The sequence below is a fragment of the Myotis lucifugus genome, unplaced genomic scaffold (assembly GCF_000147115.1).
Source record: "Myotis lucifugus unplaced genomic scaffold, Myoluc2.0 scaffold_3, whole genome shotgun sequence".
In the NCBI taxonomy this organism is placed as follows: Eukaryota; Metazoa; Chordata; class Mammalia; order Chiroptera; family Vespertilionidae; genus Myotis; species Myotis lucifugus.
The window spans coordinates 12056183-12078300 of NW_005871051.1; the positions used below are offsets into that span (position 1 = coordinate 12056183).

Here is a 22118-nt window from a genome sequence, read left to right on the forward strand (position 1 = left end):
TAAAATGGAAGGCTAAAAATTTACATGGATTTGGAAAACATGTAAATTAACTTGATTAGGCTGTATTCGATAAGGTGACATTAGCAGCTATATTGAAAGTCTTTTAGCTGTAATTAAAATCTCTAATTCTAATGCATTATAAAATTGCCTTAGTAAATTAGAGTCTGAATTTTTAAATGTTACTCCCATAGCTAAATTATGAAAATGAAAGTGTCTGCATGCTAAATGTGAGGAATAGATGAAGTCATTCTCTCCTGCCCCCAACTCCAAGGGCTTTAATATTTCTCAAAAAAGAAAACTCCTTTTCTATCTATGTCTTTCTCACAGGGCCATTTAAACAATGTATAATTGTTTCAGAGGAATTCTTAATAAGAATTTTTTATTAGCAAACTACAAAACAGCTTGTATATATTTCCTCTAATTTCTTAAGTGGTAAAATCAGATTTATTTTACTGCCATTTGAAGCACAATAACTCATGCCTTTCATACATTTGTTTTTATATTTTAATTGTTAACATTTTTGCATGTGATACACACCTTTTGGGGAGATATTTTGGCAGTTTGGTCGCCACTCAGTTATCTTTCCTTGGTGGCTTTGAATTGCAGAAATAACACTTTATAGATGGCAAGCACATTGTCTTTCCTATTCAGTGTCAAGGGGAACTATGCATGAACCACATTACGAACATTTCAGGTTTAGTGTTACGAAACCAGTTGTGTCCCAGAGGCAGACTTTTCTTAATAGGTTGAACTTGTCCCTGAGCCTTGTTTTTCAAAATATTTTACTTACTGTTTTAAAGTTTTTATATTCTCTAATATCATATGATGTAGTGAAGGTAAAATAATTTGAGTTAGGCAGTCTTTCACCATTGAAAAACTATTAAATACATTATATTTTAAATAGTTTTGGTGGACTTCATGATAAAGCTGTAAAGGTAATTGATTGGATCTTATTTTGAGACCAAAGCTTTTTTTATTCCCAGAGTTCTTTAGCAAAGTTTGCATGTTTTAAATAAAGTAATCAGAAATTCATATGTAGGGACTTCTTGCATTGGAGAAAACAGCACATGTCTAACGAGTGTAAAGTGTTTTTTTTTTATTTTTCAGTACATCAGTGCATCTATCTTTTCATAACCATCTGTTATCTGGTAGCACCATCTCTTCCTTCCAGCAAGCTTCTCACATGTGTGCAACTCACTGCCATTTCCACTAAGTGGTAATAGAGCAGTAAAGCCATTTCAGCTCTCAAATTTTAAGATAAATAGCCTTTTAATGAGACTTTAAAAGGCATCCTTATTAGCAGATTATACCTAAGTTTTCCAAGCACTAATTAGTATACATTGCATTAGAATAGTAAATTGCTCATCCAAATGGTAAAAGAAATCCTCCTGAGCTGAAAGTGTGTCTTGAATAATATTTCTGTTGTTGTGTGCATTGTTCTGTGGTCATGACGTCAACATCTTTTTCATCCCTAAGAAGAAGAAGCGCTAGAGGGTCCAGTGGCTGAGGAAGAGAAACCTGCCACTCTTCCTGGGAAAGAGTGTGGGGCTGCCAAGGTCTCAGACCAACCCAAGGGCCTCAGTGAGGGCCAAGTGGAATCTAGTCTGGAGACCCATGTAGTTCCCGAAGAGAGCGCCCCAGCAGGGGCCCCGCAGGAGAAAAGTATAAAAGAGGTCACGGAGGTGTCTCCAGAAGTAAAAACCCCTTCCTCTGCCAGGGAAGGTGTGTCTGTCTTAGGATTTGCATGTGTCTTGTTGCAAATGATCTCTCCAGCAGCTTACCAACCTGATGCCTTTCCAATGCTATTACATTGCCGAGTCTTCTCACGATCCCCAAACCCATGACCTAGGCTTGCCGAGCGGAGGGTGCGGCTTGCACAGGTTCCCTGGGGCAGCTTGGTTGTCCACTGCTGCGGCTGATTCCTCGTTTTACTTTGCCATGATACAATACGCTTTGCAGCCAGGCTGATGATGCTGTGTGAGCTTTTTGTCCCTCCGCCCCCTCTCATCTCAAATGTTTGCCAGTCACATTGCTAATACATGTATATTTTTATTTGTTTATTTTGGGGACAGCAATTCATATGCTTTTGTTTCAAGTCGCAGAGTTGAACTTCGCACAGAGAGGCTTAAATGATAGAATCATTTTTTGTTTGCAACCGCAATTGGCTCTATTTTTTTATGCTTCCATGAGGACTGGTTTGGTTTCCTTAAAAGCTCCTGCTGATGCTTCTCATATCATTTCCTTTCCATGGCAGCCAACCCCTTTGGTCATCCCCATATCTCTTGAGTTTTCATTCATCTAATATTTATTAGAAGTTCATAAACTATTTTTTTTCTATTGTTACAACAGGACACACAAGCATATAAGGTAATGATGATCCATACACTTGCTCTTCGAGAGATGACTGGATTTTATTATTTTCCCCCCAAATATTTTCCAGATAAATACATTTGGCCCTAGTGACCACAGTGAATTACCTTTAACCTTAAAACACAAGTGAGACTCTGAAGCCTTCTTGATTGGTGAACAAGTTAAAAAGAAAGAGTCATTTAATTCCTATGGAGCATCTCTAAAGGCAATACTGGTGGATGCTTCCAGTTGATTGTGTTCCAGGGAATGAGGAATTAGGTGATGATCAAGGAGTGAAAGATATTGTATAGTCGACACTCTTTAAAATTTTGTAACTCATATGACTTCCCAGTACTAACATTATAATTCAGATTTTCTTATATTTATCATAAAGACTAAGTAATATTTATTAAGAATTTTGAATCCATGATAGAAATTGACTTGTCGATTCTTAGGCCATATAAAGTCAATAACAAATATTTATTAATATTGCTGAAATTTAATCTTAATGAATTTTAAAAAAAGTTATTTCAGTAATTGTTCAATACCCCCCAAAGTTGTTGATCAAGATCATTGAAATCATGAACTTTTATTATAAATGAATTGACCTCTGCCCATGGCCTACCAATTTATTTTTAAATGAGAAAACAATAAGTTCAGTAGAAATTGGTCCTTTTCCATATTTAGTCCTATATATACATATACATATATATGTATATATGACTTTTGCACCCTAATATTAGCTACATATTCAGTATTCTTTAATTCACAATTTTTATCTGAAGAAGGAATGTAAATTCTTTCTACTACACTTCATATCACATTCTGTTTAGAAGAGACTAAACAAAGGACAAAAAAATATTCAAAATATACTCTATAATTTCTGTAGGCATTAATTCACAATGAGAGCTCATTTTAGCAATAGTACAGATATATCTCAATCCTGACATTTTCATATTGATTTTTAAATGGGTAGCATGTGTGCATGTTCCATAGTTTTTCTTTTCACCCTGCCATTCATTTGTCATTTCAAAATATAATTTTAAGCTTACTGCCTGAAAGCACTTGCCTATTTTTTTAAATCAACCCAATTACTTCAGGTTTACTTACAGCCCCGAAGATGGAGTTCCATGATCAACAGGAATTGACTGCCTCTTTACCTGAGCCATTAGACAAGAAAGAAAAGGAGTTAGAGAATCAAAGTAAGCCTGGTGAAGATCTTAAACATGCTGCCTTAGTTTCTCAGCCTGAGACAACTGAAATGTCCTCAGATAAAAAGGACAGACGAGGCCCAGAAGAAGGAAGAGTGCCTCTCACTCTGTTTGGGCACACTCTGGGTGCCGGCCTAGAAGACTCGAAACAGAAGGCAGAACCAAGCCTAGTGGTACCTGGTATTGACCTCCCTCCAGAAACCCCAGTTCCAAAAGAACAAAAGGACTGGTTCATCGAATTGCCAATGGAAACAAAAAAGGATGAGTGGGGTTTAGTGGCTCCGATATCTCCTGGCCCTCTAACACCCATGAGGAAAAATGATGTATTTGAGGATATCCCCAAATGGGAAGGGAAACAATTTGATTCTCCCATGCCGAGTCCTTTTCACAGTGGAAGTTTCACTCTCCCTTCAGATGTTATGAAGAATGAAATAGTTGAAGAAGCATCATCTTTTGCTCCTGCCCTATTAAAGTCTGATGACAAAACATCTCTGGAAGAAACCAGTGGCCCAGTGACTGCCAAAGACACTTCTAAAGTTGAAGAGCCCCATAAGGATAAACCTTACAAAATGGCAGAAGTACCAGCCTCGGAGGCAATTCCCTCACCCAAAGAGGCCCACATTCTGGACGTAGAAGAATGTGTCCCAGAGAAAGTTTTGGAAGAAGAAAAAGGAGCAATAAAGCAAGAAAGTGTGCAGAAAAAAGAGATGCCCACCCTTAGTGGCCAGGAATCTTCACTTACTGAAAAGGAGTCTCAGCTGAAGCTTGAGGAAAAGACAACCATTCCTGACAAAGAAACCATGCTGAAAGAGAGTGAAGCCCCCAAACCAAAAGACAAAGAAACAGGTGTAATTCAGCCCTCCACAGAGCATACTTTCTCCAAAGAAGAACAGAAAAGCCAACAGCCGACCACATTAAAACAGGAGTCATTCCCTGAGAGTTTGGAGCAAGCAGTTACAAGTTCAGCCATGGCCTCTAAAGCACTGGAGAAGGAACCAGCTGTGCTAAGTGAGAAGAATGCTATCGAGGATCTGTTTGAAGAAAAGGTTGCTGACAAAGGTAATAGAGTTGAAGGAGTCGGGGCTGCAACATTAGCTGAGCTTGACATGCCATTTTATGAAGATAAGTCAGGAATGTCCAAGTACTTTGAAACATCTGCCTTGAAAGAAGAAGTGACAAAAAGCTTCCAGCCAGGAAGTGATTACTATGAACTGAGTGACACAAGAGAAAGTGCCCAAGAGCCTTTTGATACTGTATCTCCCATGCATCAATATGGTGACAAGGGACTTCAGGCAGGTAAAGAACCCCAGCCCGGTGCTCCAGCACAAGAAGCAGGGTATAGCACTCTTGCAAAGAGTTATCCACCTGATTTACCTGAGGAGCCCAGTTCTCCTCAAGAAAGAATGTTTACTATTGATCCAAAAGTATATGGGGAGAAAAGGGATCTCCATAGTAAGAATAAGGATGATTTGACACTAAGCAGGAGTTTAGGACTCGGTGGTAGGTCTGCAATAGAACAAAGAAGCATGTCAATCAATTTGCCCATGTCTTGCCTGGATTCCATAGCCCTTGGATTTAACTTTAGTCGGGGGCATGATCTTTCTCCTCTGGCTTCTGATATTCTAACCAACACCAGTGGAAGTATGGACGAAGGGGATGATTACCTTCCAGCCACTACCCCAGCAGTGGAGAAGGCCCCTTGCTTCCCAATAGAAAGCAAAGAGGAAGAAGAACAGATACAGGGAGAAAAAGCTGCCGGAGAGGGAAATACTCAAGTCGAGACAGTGTGTGAATCGCCATTCCTAGCCCAAGATTATTACAAAAATGGTACTGTCATGGCCCCTGACCTGCCTGAAATGCTAGATCTGGCAGGCACAAGATCAAGACTAGCTTCTGTGAGTGCAGACACTGAGGTTGGCAGGAGGAAATCAGTCCCATCAGGGAATGTCATTGAGGAGAATCGTACTGGCTTGCCCCCTGTCACCGATGAAAACCACGTCATTGTTAAAACAGACAGTCAGCTCGAAGACATGGGTTACTGTGTGTTCAATAAATACACGGTCCCACTCCCATCACCTGTTCAAGACAGTGAGAATTTATCAGGAGAGAGTGGTTCCTTTTACGAAGGCACTGATGATAAAGTGCGAAGAGATGTGGCCACAGACCTTTCATTGGTTGAAGTAAAATTGGCAGCTGCCGGAAGAGTCAGAGATGAGTTCAGTGCTGAGAAAGAAGCATCTCCACAATCAGGACTGAGTAGGGAGTTTGATCAGGAGAGGAAAGCAAATGATAAGCTGGACACTGTACTAGAAAAGAGTGAAGAACATACTGATTCAAAAGAACATGCCCGGGAATCCGAAGAGGCTGGTGACAAAGTTGAAACATTTGGATTAGGAATAACCTACGAGCATGCTTTGGCCAAAGAACTGACAGTATCAAAAGATGCATCATCTGCCATGGCCGAGAAAGGTCTCAGTTCAGTGCCAGAGGTAGCTGAAGCAGAACAATCCAAAAAAGCTGGATCAGAACTGGATTTTGTTGCAAAGAAAGCTGAGCAGGGTCACTTAGATGTTAAAATCAGCGAGTTTGGACAGATGGCCTCAGGGCTAAACATAGATGCTGCAAAGTCAACAGAGCCTAAATTCGAGGCTACACAGGACCTCACTCTCTTATCCGGGACGCCTCAGGAGGCAGGTGTGTTTATGGGTGTTGAGTCAGGCCACATGAGAGAAGGCACCAAAGTCAGTGAGACAGAAGTCAAGGAGAAGGTGGCCAAGCCTGACTTGGTACACCAGGAGGCTGTGGACAAAGAAGAGTCCTACGAGTCCAGTGGTGAACACGAAAGCCTGACCATGGAGTCCTTGAAGCCCGAGGAGGGCAAGAAGGAAACCTCCCCGGAATCTTCTCTAATTCAAGACGAGATTGCCATCAAATTGTCTGTGGAAGTCCCTTGTGCACCTGCTGTGTCAGAGGCTGAGTTAGCCGAGGATGAGAGAGCGGATGTCCAGTTGGAATCTATTCAGCCACCCAAAGAAGAAAGCAAAGAGACCCCAGGTATCTCCATCACACCCTCTGATGTTACAGAGCCGTTGCTTGAAGCTGTCGGGGCTGAACCAGCAGAAGCTCAAAATGAGGAAGAAGAGATAGAAGCACGGGGAGAATATGATAAACTGCTTTTTCGCTCAGACACCCTTCAGATTACTGACGTGGGTGTCCCGAGTGTCAGGGAGGAATTTGTGGAGGCCTGCCCAGGTGAACACAAAGGAGTGATCGAGTCTGTTGTGACCATTGAGGATGACTTCATCACTGTAGTGCAGACCACAACTGATGAAGGCGAGTCCGGTTCCCACAGCGTGCGTTTTGCAGCCCTGGAGCAGCCAGAGGTGGAGAGGAGACCATCCCCTCATGCCGAGGAAGAGCTTGAAGTAGAAGAGGCAGCGGAAGCCCAGGCAGAACCCAAGGATGGCGCCCCCAAGGCTCCGGCTTCCCCTGAGAGAGAAGTGGCTGGGCTTTCAGAATACAAGACGGAAACCTATGATGATTACAAAGACGAGACCACCATTGACGACTCCATCATGGATGCTGACAGCCTCTGGGTGGACACTCAAGGTGTGCTATTTTTTTTTTTTAATTTTCTGCTCCCAAAGAAAATCCCATAACCTAATGGATTTTTTTTTTCATTTTAAACATTTAAAAACGCCCCTTTGTCTCTTTATTTTGCATTTTGTTCAATGGATGAAGGCTTCTGTACACTTGTTACTAATGTTCTTCTTGTTGTTCTTGTTGTCATGATTTGCTTTGATTCGCAGATGATGATAGGAGCATCATGACAGAACAGTTAGAAACTATTCCTAAAGAGGAGAAAGCTGGAAAGGAAGCTCGGAGACCATCTCTCGAGAAACATAGAAAAGAAAAGCCTTTTAAAACCGGGAGAGGCAGAATTTCCACTCCTGAAAGAAAAGTAGCTAAAAAGGAACCTAGCACAGTCTCCAGAGATGAAGTGAGAAGGAAAAAAGGTTCATTTAACAATCACTTCTTTAAAAATGTTTGTGAAGTAATTCGTTATTACTCTTTTTATAGAAGAAACTTCTAACAGTGGTAACTATGTAATGAAATTTTGTTCGGTTTTGCTCCAAGTGTTTATTTTCTCCTGATGGTGTGCTTTTTTGTTTTCTTATTCATAGCAGTTTATAAGAAGGCTGAACTTGCTAAAAAAACAGAAGTTCAGGCCCACTCTCCCTCCAGGAAATTCATTTTAAAACCTGCTATCAAATATACTAGACCAACTCATCTCTCCTGTGTTAAGCGGAAAACGACAGGTGACTGTTCAATTCTGCAATGTGGCTGGCAAACATAGACATGTTTTGTTTTGTTTTTGTTTTTTAAATTTCATTACCGTAGCAGCTTCTTCGTTTTATTTTTCTTCCAAAAATATCTCAGTAGTCGTGAACGATTTCAGCTATTACGTGTTTTGTATCATTATTCTTTTTTTTTTTCCCTCCCTGCAGAAGAGGTCATGACCATCTGTTTCTTTGTCATGCTCAGACTTAACAGTGATTGTATCTTGGCATTGTGCTCTAGTGTCACGTTCTGGGGATTCCTATTTTCATTCTGTGTGTTTGGTTAGACGATGGCGATGAATATAACCGTGGTATGCATTCTCATTATTTTGCTTATTTATCTCCCTCATGCTTAAACCCATACGTATTTGTCCTATTTTCTAAATTGTTACTGCCAAATCTGTTACTGATGTTGATGAACTTACTAAAAACCACCAAGAATGCATAGTGATTTAGAGATTGAAAATGAAAAGCAAATCTGAGTTAAAATAGTGATTGCAAAATTACTTTGCTTTGGATGAAAGAGGGGGAAGAAAAAGAAAATGAAATTATCTGGTAATCTCCTCAGATTTTATTTCTCAGATTCGCAAATTATAAAGGTTTTTCAATCTACTGTATGTATCTCTCAGCTAACATTTCACCATTGGGCTTTTCTTAAATGTGTTGGGTCCTATATAATTCAGTGTTCAGTAATCAAAGATAATACTCTCTCTCCCCACAACATTTCTTAGAGTTTAGGTGTATTTCTATTTTACTGACTTCTTATTTTTTTCTTCTTCAAATATACTTTTTTTTTTACTGTTGAAAAAGTGATGGAGTGAAGGAGCACAGCATGTTACAAATCATATAAAAGCCATAAAATATCTATAATGCAAACTCCATTCCTAAATTATAGTATTAAGTATTTATTTAAATGTATAATTATATTATGATAATCTTAATTTATGATATATTTCATTTTAGCATTTGTTAAGTGGCATACATGCAGTCTACAAAATTAGGTATCAGATTGCTAAATCAGGAAGGAATATTTTGCTTTCCATTATACATTAGACGTGCCTTTTTATAAACATTCAGATGGATTTAAATGTTAAGAGCAGCATTAACCTTTATAAAAAAAATATCCAGGTTATTGATGGTTTTGTGGTAGCTGCTAATAATCTCAAGTATTTTGTATTTGTGTCCTTCATATCGGAATCGTTTAATGTGCTTTTCTTCAAGAACTAGTCTCAAAGGTGGTATTTGTAAGTGGAAGACTTATAATTGTGCACAAACACTGATAATAAAGATTCAGGATGAGAATCTATTTAATAGTTAGGAATTGATATGCCATCTCTAAATCTTATATCCACATATTGGATCATTTTTCATTAAACCTTCAATTTTTCTTCTAGTTAGCCAGATACTTGGGCAGGCAGAAACTCTTGGTTTGGGCATAAAAATCCTTTATTCTACCTGAAAGGATGAAAGAATATATCAGGATTGTGGAATTTCAGAGGAAATGTCAAATGGCGTGGTGAAGTACCTACATGTCATTTCTATTCAAGATCTTTGTACTAATTAGGATCTTCCTTAGTCTATTCAAAGGTTCATACTCAAGCAGAAAGCATACACCAAACAGGGTGACATTGGCTTGTAGCAAACTCTATGGCACAGAAATTTGAAAAAAATAGAAATAGTAAGGATACATCATTTCCACAGCTTCTTCCTATAAAAAAAAAAAAAATCAGTTCCAGAATCTGTGAATAATCTTACTAGCCAATCCTAAATAGCATGTAGCATATTGTAGACAGTTATTATTTTTGTGTTAGAGCTGCAGATGGCATAAGGAACTTTCTGAAACTCATTCGAAATGCTTATAAGGATAAATATTCTTCTGCCCCCCACTGGGGATTTCTCTTTTATGAAAGAAGATTAAGGAGGAAGTAAATACGCAAGCTTGCCTCTTTAATTTTAAGCACAACTTTTAAATGCAGATCATTTTCCAAAACACAAAGGATTGTTTTCAGTCATGAGAGATATTTAAAGTCAAGTCAGGTAAGTCATCGACAGAAAATATGCTGGAGATAATGGAGTTTCAAATTGACACCAGAAGTATAAACGAGTAGCAAGAAAAACAGCAGTAACAGATGTGGTAATGATTTCATTCAGTAAGTTCATGTGTAGGGCATGTTCTATATTACCGAAGTCGAAGCTCTCTCATGTTTTCTCTCTTTGACAACCTCTTTTTCTTCCCTTCTCTGCTCATGTGATATGTTTCACATCGATCAAGTGTGTCATTCATATTGTGAAATGAAAGGGTGCAGAGGGAAAAGGGGTTGGCTGACCAAAGAGAGTTTGGAATATGAAAGGCAGAAGTACCTGTGGGTATGCCAATGGCTACAAAAAGAGGGTTTGGGAATCTTCATGAGCTCTCTTTTTTATATCATGCCAACTGGAGAAACCAGCCAGTCCCCTTTTCCTTAAATTCCATAGCGTTCAGATTGCTATTCTGTGACTCCCGTTCTAAAGGATCTATCCTCATGTAGTAGTAATTTAAAGATAACATTGGTAACCAGTAGAAAATTATTTGGTGTGCTTACCTGTGCTTTGGAAAACCCTGGGCTATATTAATGAGCACACCGTATAGTGGAGTGTTGTTATTATTCAGGTTTCTTTAGGTTACTGAGTTTGAGTCTCAAAATAAGCAGAATTTTGCTTTGCATTAGGCTGTTGACACAACTGAATGTCCAAAGTGTATTGAGAAAAGCATGTGTGTGGTGGTTAGCCATTAAGTTTGGGGTCATCTGTGTCTTCTCTCTCCCACAGCAGCAGGTGGTGAATCCTATCAGGTTCCCAGTGTATTTAAACAGGCAAAGGACAAAGTCTCTGTGAGTAAAATAACTTTCTCCCTGTTCTTCACTTGTAGCTCCTCTTGGTATTAGTGGCCATGTTTTATTAACTTTAGATATAATTTAGACTTTAGCTGTTTACTCTTAGCTGTCATTGTAAATCAGAATGATTCTGGGTGGCATTCGGGCATGTCTTAATGTCTTCTGGGATGACTTGTCGTTGGTGAAGGCTGCTCTTTATTAGGAAGACAAAACATATGAAACAGCACGATGATCTGGTAAAAAGGAGGGAGCCCAATTATTTATTTTTCATAGATTCAAGATAAACCATTATAATCAACACAAAATTAAATTTTATAATACATATTTATGTCTACCAAATAAGAATCTGAGCAAATTAAGCATGTAGATGAGCAAAAGTTAGTAAAAATATATTATTAACCCCTTTATCTAAAGACAACTACAGTTACCATTTTGATGTAAAATCTTAGTTTTTTTCTACACATTTGTAGGTTTAATAACAAAAGCACAGCGTATCAGTTGTTTAATTAAGCAGTAAACAGAATTCCATGTCACTGAACATTCTTATACATTCTCTTAATGACTATATCACATTGCATTTTATTTATTCATAGTATATACTTAATCAACTCCCTATTATTCAAACTATACTTTTGTTAATTTTTAGCAACATTACTATGCAGAAATCATTTTTTGCTCAATCCTATAAATGCATCCCTGTGCATTCCCTATAGTGAAATTATTGTTTCAAGAAGAAGGTCCATATATAAAGTTTTTGATGGAGATTATCAGATTATCCTCCATTAAGATTCTACTGACTTTTATGTCCAGCTGTATATAAAAGTGCCCACGTTCACCATGGTTACTAGTTATTCCTATACTTTTTCTATATTTCTCAAGTTATGAAGATGAAATATCTTATTGTTCTAATTTGGTTGTATTGATAATATTTAACTTCTTTATATGTTTAAAATCTTTTTTAGTTTTTATTTTATGAACTTTATTTTTATATTATTAACCATATTTTTAAAACTTTCAAAAGACCGAAGTCAACATGACTTTTCTTATTGAAAGAAAAATTGTAAAGAGTACTAATAAAATCCTAAAATTACAACAGATCATTTGAATTATGTTAATTAGTAACATATCACAGTGTTCTTCGCCAACATGTATGATACATGAATCACAATTCTTTGTTTAGCTTTTTAAAAACAAGTAAGATTTTAGATTTCCACTTTTTATTTATTGTGAAAAATAGGAATTCATTTTTAATAACAGCCAGACTTTTATATAATCCTGAACACAAGGAGCTTTATGTTGATAAAAACATAAATAGATATATTTATTTAATTTTTATGTAGATGTTTATAGTCTTGAACATATGGCAAGCAACAGAATCCATTTATTGCTTTGGTAAATATTAGTGTTTATTTTGAAAACACTGTGATTTTAAGATTTGTATACCTTCACTTTCTGTTTCTGATGAGCAGCTAGTCAGTTGTGGTGTTTAAGAGCAGGGCTAGAACAGACCAGGTCCAATATTAACTATATTACCTTTTCTTCCTGTGTCTTCATTTCCAAAAAATAATGGAAGGAGTAAAAATTCCTATATCATAAGTTAACTGTAAATATTAAATATAGTAATTTTATAAAATAGTGCCTAGAACATAGTATTTAACAGTGATAATTGCTATTGTTGTTGTTGTTATTATTATTTGAAAGGTGGAAATCTTTGGCAGCAGATATGGAAAGTAAATTTGAGCTTTCCCTCATTAGGGAAAGAATGTTTCCATGTACATTGTTTGAAAAATGTTTAGGAAATTTTCTTAAAGTGCCTTTGCCTTTAAATAATTCAGCAGGAATTGACATTCAATGCTTACGCGTAAGACAGAAACCATACACATCTTCTGACACAAAAATGAACCTTTTTCCCTTGTAAATACCCACCTCATTTTTCTGAGGAAAATTAGACCACCTTTCTTTCCAGCTGTTTTTCATTTAACATCCCTCTTTTTCCTTCCTTGTAACCTCATTTTTTTCTGTTTCCTAAAACCCTAAGATAAACTTTTATTTTTCTCTGATATTCAGCACACCCATCAGAACAGTTATCGCCAATTTTTCAATTGACCTTTATTGTGATCCTGACCTTAAACCTTCATTTCATTTTGATTTTTTGTTTGTTCATTTTATTTTGTTTTTAGCATCAAATTAATAGTTTTCTTTTATAATTTGTGGCAATTCAGTCACTCAGTTTTCTTTCCTATATTCACACTTTTGAAATTCACTATTTTGTGGGTAGCATCAATAAAAATTAAAAATGACTTCTGCTGACCCTGCTAACACTTCCCAGACAAGGTGCTGGCTCTGTCAAACGGGAAGTGAATTGTGCAACCAGTGACAAGTTCTGCCTGTTAAAGTGGCTACAGAAACTTGAGATAAAAAAAAATCTCAGTTTCAAGTGCTATTTTTAAACAACTAAATCATATTAATTATTTGAAGATAAAATATCCTTGGCTTTGTCGTACTTGTCTGCATATTTAATAGAGTTTCCCAAGAGACACTGGGCATGCCAGCATAGCTTACTTTCAAAACCATTGGCATCCAACCCACTTACTTAAACTTGCCCACAATCTCCCCCTGGGTTATCAGCACCTACAAATTCAGTCTTGGATTTTTATGGGCAGTCTCTTCAGTGCTGACTTTCATTTTTGGAATTTATAACACATCATACAAACTGTGGCCCATGAGTAAAAATGTTATGAATTGTATGGCATAACTTAATCCCCAGTTTGCATTTTACTCATAAAATAAACTCATATATAAACTCTGCAGTTTTCTGATGAAATCAATGTATATAATCTAAAATACATATTTTCTCAACTTAAAAAGATTTTAATTATTAGATTTTAAATATACCTTATTTTTTTGTTGGTTTTTTTTTTTTATTTCAGAGAGGAAGGGAGAGGGAGAGAGATAGAAACATCAATGATGAGAGAGAATCATTGATTGGCTGCCTCCTGCATACAACCCACTGGGGATCGAACCCGCAACCCAGGCATGTGCCCTGACTGAGAATCAAACCTTGAACTCCTGGTTCATAGGTCGATGCTCAACCACTGAGCCACACTGGCCGGGCTTATACCTTGTTCTAAAGTTATTGAAATGTGACCACAATATTAGTTATATATACATCTTAAGAGCTATGTTTATCAAAGGATGTTTATCAAAGGAACAATTCCAACAAACTCACAAGATAGTATCATGTAAGATCTATGGATTAATCAGAGACTTTATACATAGAATGCATAAAGAATACTTTAATCTATATTCTCATATGTGAGTATTCCTAAGTTTAAAAGAGGTGTTCAATGAAAATCTCTCATTCTCATATAAATATACATCTTTGTCATCATTTATAACCATTTATCATGTGTTCTTATTAAAAATATACATTTAATTTTTTATATGTTTATACATTTTTAAATTTTCCTTTTATTTCATAGTTTGGTTTATTTTGTGCTTTTGTTTGTTTTCTTTCATGGCTAGAATTCTACCTTGTCAAAGATTCCTGCCTTACAGGGTAACACAAAGTCCCCAAGATGCAGCTCAGCCTGCCCTAGTCCAACTAAAAGGACTACATTTTCTGACAGTTTTTTAATACAGCCCTCCTCAGCGGGCTCCACAGACCGTTTGCCATACTCAGAATCAGGGAACAAGGTAAGGCAGCAGGTCAGTCAAAGGCGCAGAAAGGAATATAATTTGGGAAGAGGACAGGATTCAATAAATGAATGAAAGCAAACACTTTAAATTCTGACTGGGGTGACATTTAAATAATAGACCTTTATGAAAAACAAATACAAATTAAAAGCTTGAGCAGCTATGAATAGTCTAACCATTAAAAAACTAGAAACCCATTATTAATTTATTATTTATTTGAAATTTAATAAAATTTCAAATGCAAACAAAATATATTAAACATATTGCATGTAGCATATTTTATATATATCTATATATATATATATATATACATATATATATATCTATATATATATATATATATACACACACAATCTAATATATATATATTGCATAATCTAATAATACCAAATTATATTATATACTAAAGGCCCGGTGCACAAATCTGTGGATTCGTGCACCGGTAGGGTCCCTCGGCCTGGCATGTACCCTCTTGCAATTCGGGACCCCTCAGTGGATGTTGGAGGCCTGGTGCATGGTTTCAGCCCAATCCCCACAGGCCAGGCCGCGGGACCCCACTGGTGCATGAATCCATGCATCAGGCCTCTAGTATACATATAAGATTTTTGGTTAATCTCTTCCCGCCCGCCACCCCACCCCCGCTCTTCTCTCTGAGATTCATCAGACTGATCTATGTTTCCATGCCTGTGCGTTGAGCATCTGCCCTCTGGTGGTCGGTGCGCATCATGGCTACCGGTTGAACAGTTGAATGGTCAGATGGTCGCTTAGGCATTTGTATATATATAGACAATACAGTAGAGAGTTTGGATTTGGCATCAGACACATCAGGATTTAATACTAACCTCTGTTACCTACCAACTTGAAAAAATTATATAAACTGATTAAACCTGTCACCTTGGCTATAAAATGCATATGATTTTTGTGCTGAGAATTAAATCAGAAGTGGATATAAAGTGCTTCCAATTCCTATGACATAAGTGCACAATGTATGCAAGGGTCATTATCAGGAATATTATGCATGCAATGCCCTACTGCCATTCCTTTCTGATTAATAAATTATCATGCTAATGTAGATTTTTCAGTAAAATTATTAATTCACTAAAATTACTTGAGTAAATTCATTTTGTCTATATTATCAATTAGGATTGGAACTTCATAATCAATTATTAACACTCAATCCAAAGTAATCCATTTTTAAAAAACCTCTAGGCAAATAAGTTTTGAAGTAGAAATGCTTATAAGCATGTGAAATTCAGTAGTGTGTATTAAAGAAATTAATCTATCAGCACAGGAGGAAAAATAGCCAGATCAATGTAAACACCTTGTATAATTAAAAATAAAGGTTCACAAGAATCCAACGTTCTTTTGTGTGTCCCCCCCCCCCCCATCAGGATGGAGTAACCAAGAGCCCAGAAAAGCGCTCGTCTCTGCCAAGACCCTCCTCCATCCTCCCTCCTCGGAGAGCTGTATCGGGAGACAGAGACGAGAACTCCTTCTCTCTCAACAGTTCCTTCTCCTCTTCAGCACGGCGGACCACTAGTAGGTTCTTTTGGTTTGTCTTCCTTTCTAATCATGTTCCTAAAATCCCATAAGTAGAGCAGAACTTACGTGTGTATGCCTTACATTTGTCAAAACTTGCTTTAAAATAAGATTGCATTTGTCCTGAGGATCAGGAAATTTAGACTGTTGAGGGGTCCTAAGAACTGTTTGAGTCAAAACGATTCATGGAGGAAATGAGTACATACTGCTTTGTTATTCATTAAATGGGATTGGGACAAAGTTGTTTTTCTCAGAATATATTTCCCTCTTCTTTCACATTTAGAGTAAAAATAAATTTGAAAGAAGTAATGAAGAAAACCTGTAGTCGGGTGTTTAGAAAATATATAGCTATAGAAACTTAACCCTTAAAATCTAACTGGAAAGTCAACAATCAAAACCTAGGATCCTGCTCAATTTGTTAAGAATTTGCCTTCCAATCAGGCTGTAAACAGAGCATGTTCTGTGCCAGAGCTTCAGTTTCTTTAGACTGATGGCCCATCATGTACTGGTTGGTAGTTATCACCGTGTATGTAAAGACTATAAAAATGTTCTAATCATTCATTACCTACTTATGTGTTGTGTTGCTACTGAGACTATCCAGTAAAGCCTGGGTTCAAATTACCTTCACAAATATGTTTCTATTACGCCAAAAATAGCTACCATTTATTGAGACATGGAGATGCTAAAATCTTAAGACACATTTTCCACGCAATTTAATTAACAAAGCTAATGGTTAGGTATTAATAACCTCATTAAATCTTCTAACTTTTTAGAAAGTGTAACTTGTCCAATGCTATACAGCTAGTAAGTGGTTGAATTTGGCTGTCAGCCCACTGATCATTTCACAACCTGTCCTCATAAAGTCTTCTCTATATTTATTTGGAAGAAATAGTTCCAGAGAATTGCTCTATAGAATCCCTTGGAAAATCGTACAGTATCTCTGTAACTTAAAAATCATTACAAAATGGTGGAAACGTTTGAAAAAATAGTATCTGTCATTAAGATCTATTACAAAATGGTGGAAATTGCCACTGCTATCACATTAGAGTTGACTTCACCACTTACTTTTTATTAAATTTTTAGTAATTAGCCCACTTGAAATGTAACCATGACATTTAAACAGTGCTTTTGTCTACAATGAAAATGTTTGTTATATTAGAGCAATTGTGCTCTACATCATTTAGCTTCATGAAGTATTAACATCCTTTGAAATATGTGCTAGGAAAACTTTGAAAGCATTACAACTCTTTTTTCCTTAGCAAAAATAAAGTGTTCAAATGAAATTGGAAAGAATGCATTTAAGAGTTAGTCATCTCCAGAGATAAGACTTCAGCTCAGATATCTGGAGTTGGAATTGGGCATAACCCCGGGGTGTTAAGACAAGACAAATGTATCAAGTACTCCCCAAATGTATACCATGAATCATGCTTCCATTTGTTGCTATGGAAACAAATGGTACTTCCTCCATAAATCTACAACTTCAAGCCACTGTGCTCTGCCCTTTAAAATGTATCTGCATATAAATTGCTTTTTTGTTCTGAGTCAATCTATTTTGATTTTCTAACTTTACTTACATAAGCATGTTGCATTGTATTATTTGATAATGAACATAACTGATACTCTAAGGAAAGGGTTTGTTTCATCTCCACATAGCAATAGCTAAAAGGCACAGGGACAATTAGAAGAGTGTGATTTGCCTGTCATCTTTTTAACTGCACACAAAAATATTCTGGCAGTTGGTACAGCTATTGAAAAGATTTGAAAGGAACAATGCTATACCGGAAGTTCATTTAGCCCCAAAGGAGGAAAAGACATTGTCATTGAGGAGCTGACAAGATAAATGGGGGTGCCATTTAATAAAGTAACTTGTAAATATTTTAAATTTTTTAATCTTTATTGTTGAAGGTACTACATATGTCCCCTTTTCCCCCCATTGACCTCTCTCACCCCCTCCCACTCCTTTTTAGTTGTTTTTGTATCTTAAATTTAACCTTTTTAGCCTTGACCAGTTTGTCTCAGTGGATGGAGTGTCGGCCTGCGACTGAAAGGTCCCAGGTTCGATTCCGGTTAAGGGCATGTACCTTGGTTGTGGGCACATCCCCAGTAGGAGGTATGCAGGAGGCAGCTGATCGATGCTTTTCTCTCATCGATGTTTCTAACTCTCTATCCCTCTCCCTTCTCTCTGTAAAAAATCAATAAAATATATTTTTTTAAAAATTTAACCTTTTCAAATTTCAGAACATATAAGAAACATCAAATGACACATCAAATGTGTCATTTTGATGACTAGATCATCACTTATTACAATAAAAATGATTATATCTATTGAACAGCAGTGTTAATGGCATAATATTAGTGATTTCCCCCCCTCATTCTCCAGATGTAACTCAAAACCTTTATTCTTTAGTTTTCCAAAGCTTAAAGCCTTTTTCTAAAAGTATAGCAATGACTCTTATTTTTAAAAATATCTTTAGTAAAAATTGTTATTCACATAGAAAATATTATATCAGCTTAATCTCTATAAAGTTAAACAAACAAAAATAAACAGAATGCACACTGATTTATCACTTCAGTCTTTTCATATCTCATTTCATATTGTTAGTTGAAGAGTTTACCTGTTTTGCCCTTTTATTACAAAACCAAAAGGACATAGGGCAACTTTCAATTAATATGTGAAAACTGTTCACTGAAAGAGGAAATAAAATTATTCTGTTTCTCCAGGAAATTAAACCTAGACCAGTGAGTAGCTCTATGTTGCCTATACATCGCAATTATCTTAGAAGCTCTGTGGAGCTCACTACCTTGTAAATATTTAAGCAAATATTAATTGTCCCCCTTCTCAGGAAGAACTTCCTGCAACAATGGTCAATTACATTAGATGACTCTATGTCCTTTTCCCTTCATTGGTTTAAACTTAATGAGTCATTGCCCTAACCGGTTTGACTCAGTGGATAGAGCGTCGGCCTGTGGACTAAAAGGTCCCAGGTTTGATTCCGGTCAAGGGCATGTACCTTGGTTGCGGGCATATCCCCAGTAGGAGGTGTGCAGGAGGCAGCTGGTCGATGTTTCTCTCTCATCGATGTTTCTAACTCTTTATCCCTCTCCTGTCCTCTCTGTAAAAAATCAATAAAATATATTTTTTTAAAAACTTAATGAGTCATATCTTTATCCTCTCTACAGGATTTCTAGAAGATTCATTGATTTTTACAAAGTACCACATACTCAGTAGTAAAAAATAAAAATCATGTCCTTTCTATAAAATACAACAAAAGAGTTTGTATAATCAATGTAAATAATGTAAATAAGTGGTCTATAAATGAAATCAATGTATTATTCTAAGAGAAAAGATTTTTATGTTAAGAAAAAAATAAATAGCCCAGGCGGTGTTGCATAGTGGTTGAGCGACGACCTATGAGGAGATCATGGTTCAATTCTCAGGCAGGGCACATGCCTGGGTTGTGGGCTCTATCCCCAGTAGGGGGCCTGCAGGAAGCAGCCCATCAGTGATTCTCTCTCATCATTGATGTTTTTATCTCTCTCTCCCTCTCCCTTCCTCTCTAAAATCAATAAAAAGTATATTTAAGAAGAAAAACTTAAAAAATATTAAGAAGCTAGAATTTAATATTGTCTGGGTAAATGAGCCTCAATGTCCGCATTTTTAAATTAGGGATAATAAGAGGTCCCTCTAGCTATTGTATTTTGTTTTTGTTTGTTTGTTTAGTTGGTTGGTTGGTTGGTATTTTGGTGGTCACAAAAGTGTTTCGAAATTTGTAAGGTATACTTTTATTTATATCATTCTTTCAAAAAAAAGGTTTGAAATGTCATTCAAAATACATTTTAAAAGATAATATGAGGCAAACAGTATAAGGAATGGGGGAAAGGAGTCAAATGATAAAGTGAGGCTAAAGTCAAATTGAGGCCAAAAAAAAAATTGTATCTTGCAATATCTTGAATAATTGGCCATGAGAGATTATTGATTTGACTTCAAATTACCAAACTAGTAATGAGGGTAGAGGAGAAAACACAATCAGAAACAAGATTTACTGTGAATATAATGTTAAAAACATCCTAGTTTTCTAAGGAGATAAATGGACTTTTTTTTTTGGTATTAAGAACTAAGAACTTTCCTTATAAAGAAAATACATGATATTGTAGACAATGTCTGACATCATTGAATGGCTTTCAGTAAACACATTTGCAACTCACAGTGCTCTTCAATATAAGATGAGGGGACACCATTGAAACGTAATCCAATAATTTTCTACAAAGTCCAAAAGTATGTGATTTAAGTCACAGTTTTACATTGAATGTCCACCTGGATATCAGAATGAAGTTACTGCACAGAGCAATGGTCTGCATAGTATTTGAGGGAACTTCAGTAAATATGAACCCACATAAGATTAAGGGCAGATTCTTTTTGCAACTAATGGCAGATCCATATGACTAATGATTACCCAGGTAAAAAAAACAGTTTTTGACACATTCATAATAGACTTAAGAAAAATAAGCAAAACTCAAGTTTTATTCTTGCATTGACAGCAATGCATGTTCAAAAAACTATACCAGGTAATGACCATAAAAGAGGAGGCTTACATTTTTTAGCGTAGCTACTCTAAATACTTCAGAAACGTAATGCATTATAGATGCTAACAATTGTGAGAAGAAGGATACGTTGAGGAGAGCTTTTTAATGCTGAATTTTTGGTTTTGCTTTTTATTTGTTCATGTAGGGTCAGAGCCGATTCGCAGAGCAGGAAAAAGTGGCACTTCAACACCCACTACCCCTGGATCAACCGCCATCACTCCTGGCACCCCACCAAGCTACTCTTCACGCACCCCAGGCACTCCTGGAACCCCTAGCTACCCCAGGACCCCTCACACACCAGGAACCCCCAAATCCGCCATCTTGGTGCCCAGTGAGAAGAAAGTCGCCATCATCCGTACTCCTCCAAAGTCTCCTGCTACTCCTAAGCAGCTTCGGCTTATTAACCAACCACTGCCAGACCTGAAGAATGTCAAGTCTAAAATCGGATCAACAGACAACATCAAATACCAGCCTAAAGGGGGGCAGGTAAGAATCATATGAATACGTATTTGCTGCCAGGTATAAAATCCACTAATTATTACGATGCCTTCCTCATAACATAAGCTAACAGTTCTTACAGAAAAAGGGAGATGGAGTTACTAGTTTGATTTACGGCCAAGAGTTTGGAACTTATCTGAGAAAGCTAGCTTATAAAATATAATGAAAATCACCAGACATATTTATTTCTATTAATAAATATGGTTACTATTGGATAAAAATTGTTGTGACCATGTGAGAGAAACTTTTATTTGGTTGCCTAACAGATCTTTTCTAAATGTATCTCTATTGCCTTATGGATTTTAACTTGAGAGATTAAAATGGCATTTCTGATATAAGTTGACAGCATTCTATTTTAGATCCTGATTGTGAGCTCATCTGACTATATTTTAGTGATTCCACTTTCACCTCCTTCCTTCTTCCCCAAGGATTTCCAATGAAGTCTTCTACCATTTCCTCACGTTCACTCCAAATCAGAGCATGCTTTACCAAGTTTCTTCTCTGGCTGAGGTTGCCCGAACATTGCAAAGGACGAATATTCATGTTGATAATAAATAGACAGTCTATAAGGTTTTGGTGAATACAATTGTACTAGAACCCTATTTAAGATTAATTGTCTTGGGAATTCAACAACTTTTAAGTTGAGAAGCCTTATTATTTGCCCCAATTTGTACATTTTTTGCTCTTCTAGATGTATAGGTTTTGTGCTCTTAGCCATCATCTTTCCTTTTAAAGTCCTGTCTTTTATTGGCAAGAGGCTGTTCTGCTCAATGGCTTAGTTCAGTGAGGCAAATCAATGCCTAATGTCATAGATAACCTAGCTGAAGATATGAGGAGACTGATAGAAGCAATAAAGTTCATCTTTTTTAGCTGAAACAAATTCACTCTATTGGAAAGAATACATACAATCCTGGATTCAGTGTAGACAGTGATCTTGGCTAATTTAACTTAAGACAAAGGTAAGACTATCTTTGAAACTATCTAAATGTAGTTAGCTCCCTAATCTACATTAAATCTAAATTCTAGAA

At 36.7% G+C, this 22118-nt stretch overlaps 1 protein-coding gene across 6 annotated transcripts in view; it reads left to right on the forward strand.

Moving 5' to 3' along the window:
• MAP2 (microtubule associated protein 2) overlaps positions 1–22118 on the forward strand; it is a 234166-nt gene that overhangs the window by 198716 nt on the left and 13332 nt on the right. For 3 of the 6 annotated variants that reach the window (XM_023760810.1, XM_023760822.1, XM_023760814.1), the window contains 7 exons: positions 3450–7169; positions 7370–7576; positions 7745–7879; positions 10709–10770; positions 14299–14469; positions 15861–16008; positions 20738–21078. In XM_023760810.1, the coding sequence (XP_023616578.1) occupies positions 3450–7169; positions 7370–7576; positions 7745–7879; positions 10709–10770; positions 14299–14469; positions 15861–16008; positions 20738–21078 (4784 nt within the window). The remainder of the gene's footprint in view (positions 1–3449; positions 7170–7369; positions 7577–7744; positions 7880–10708; positions 10771–14298; positions 14470–15860; positions 16009–20737; positions 21079–22118) is intronic. The other 3 variants (XM_023760821.1, XM_023760830.1, XM_023760838.1) reach the window with 3 other exon arrangements.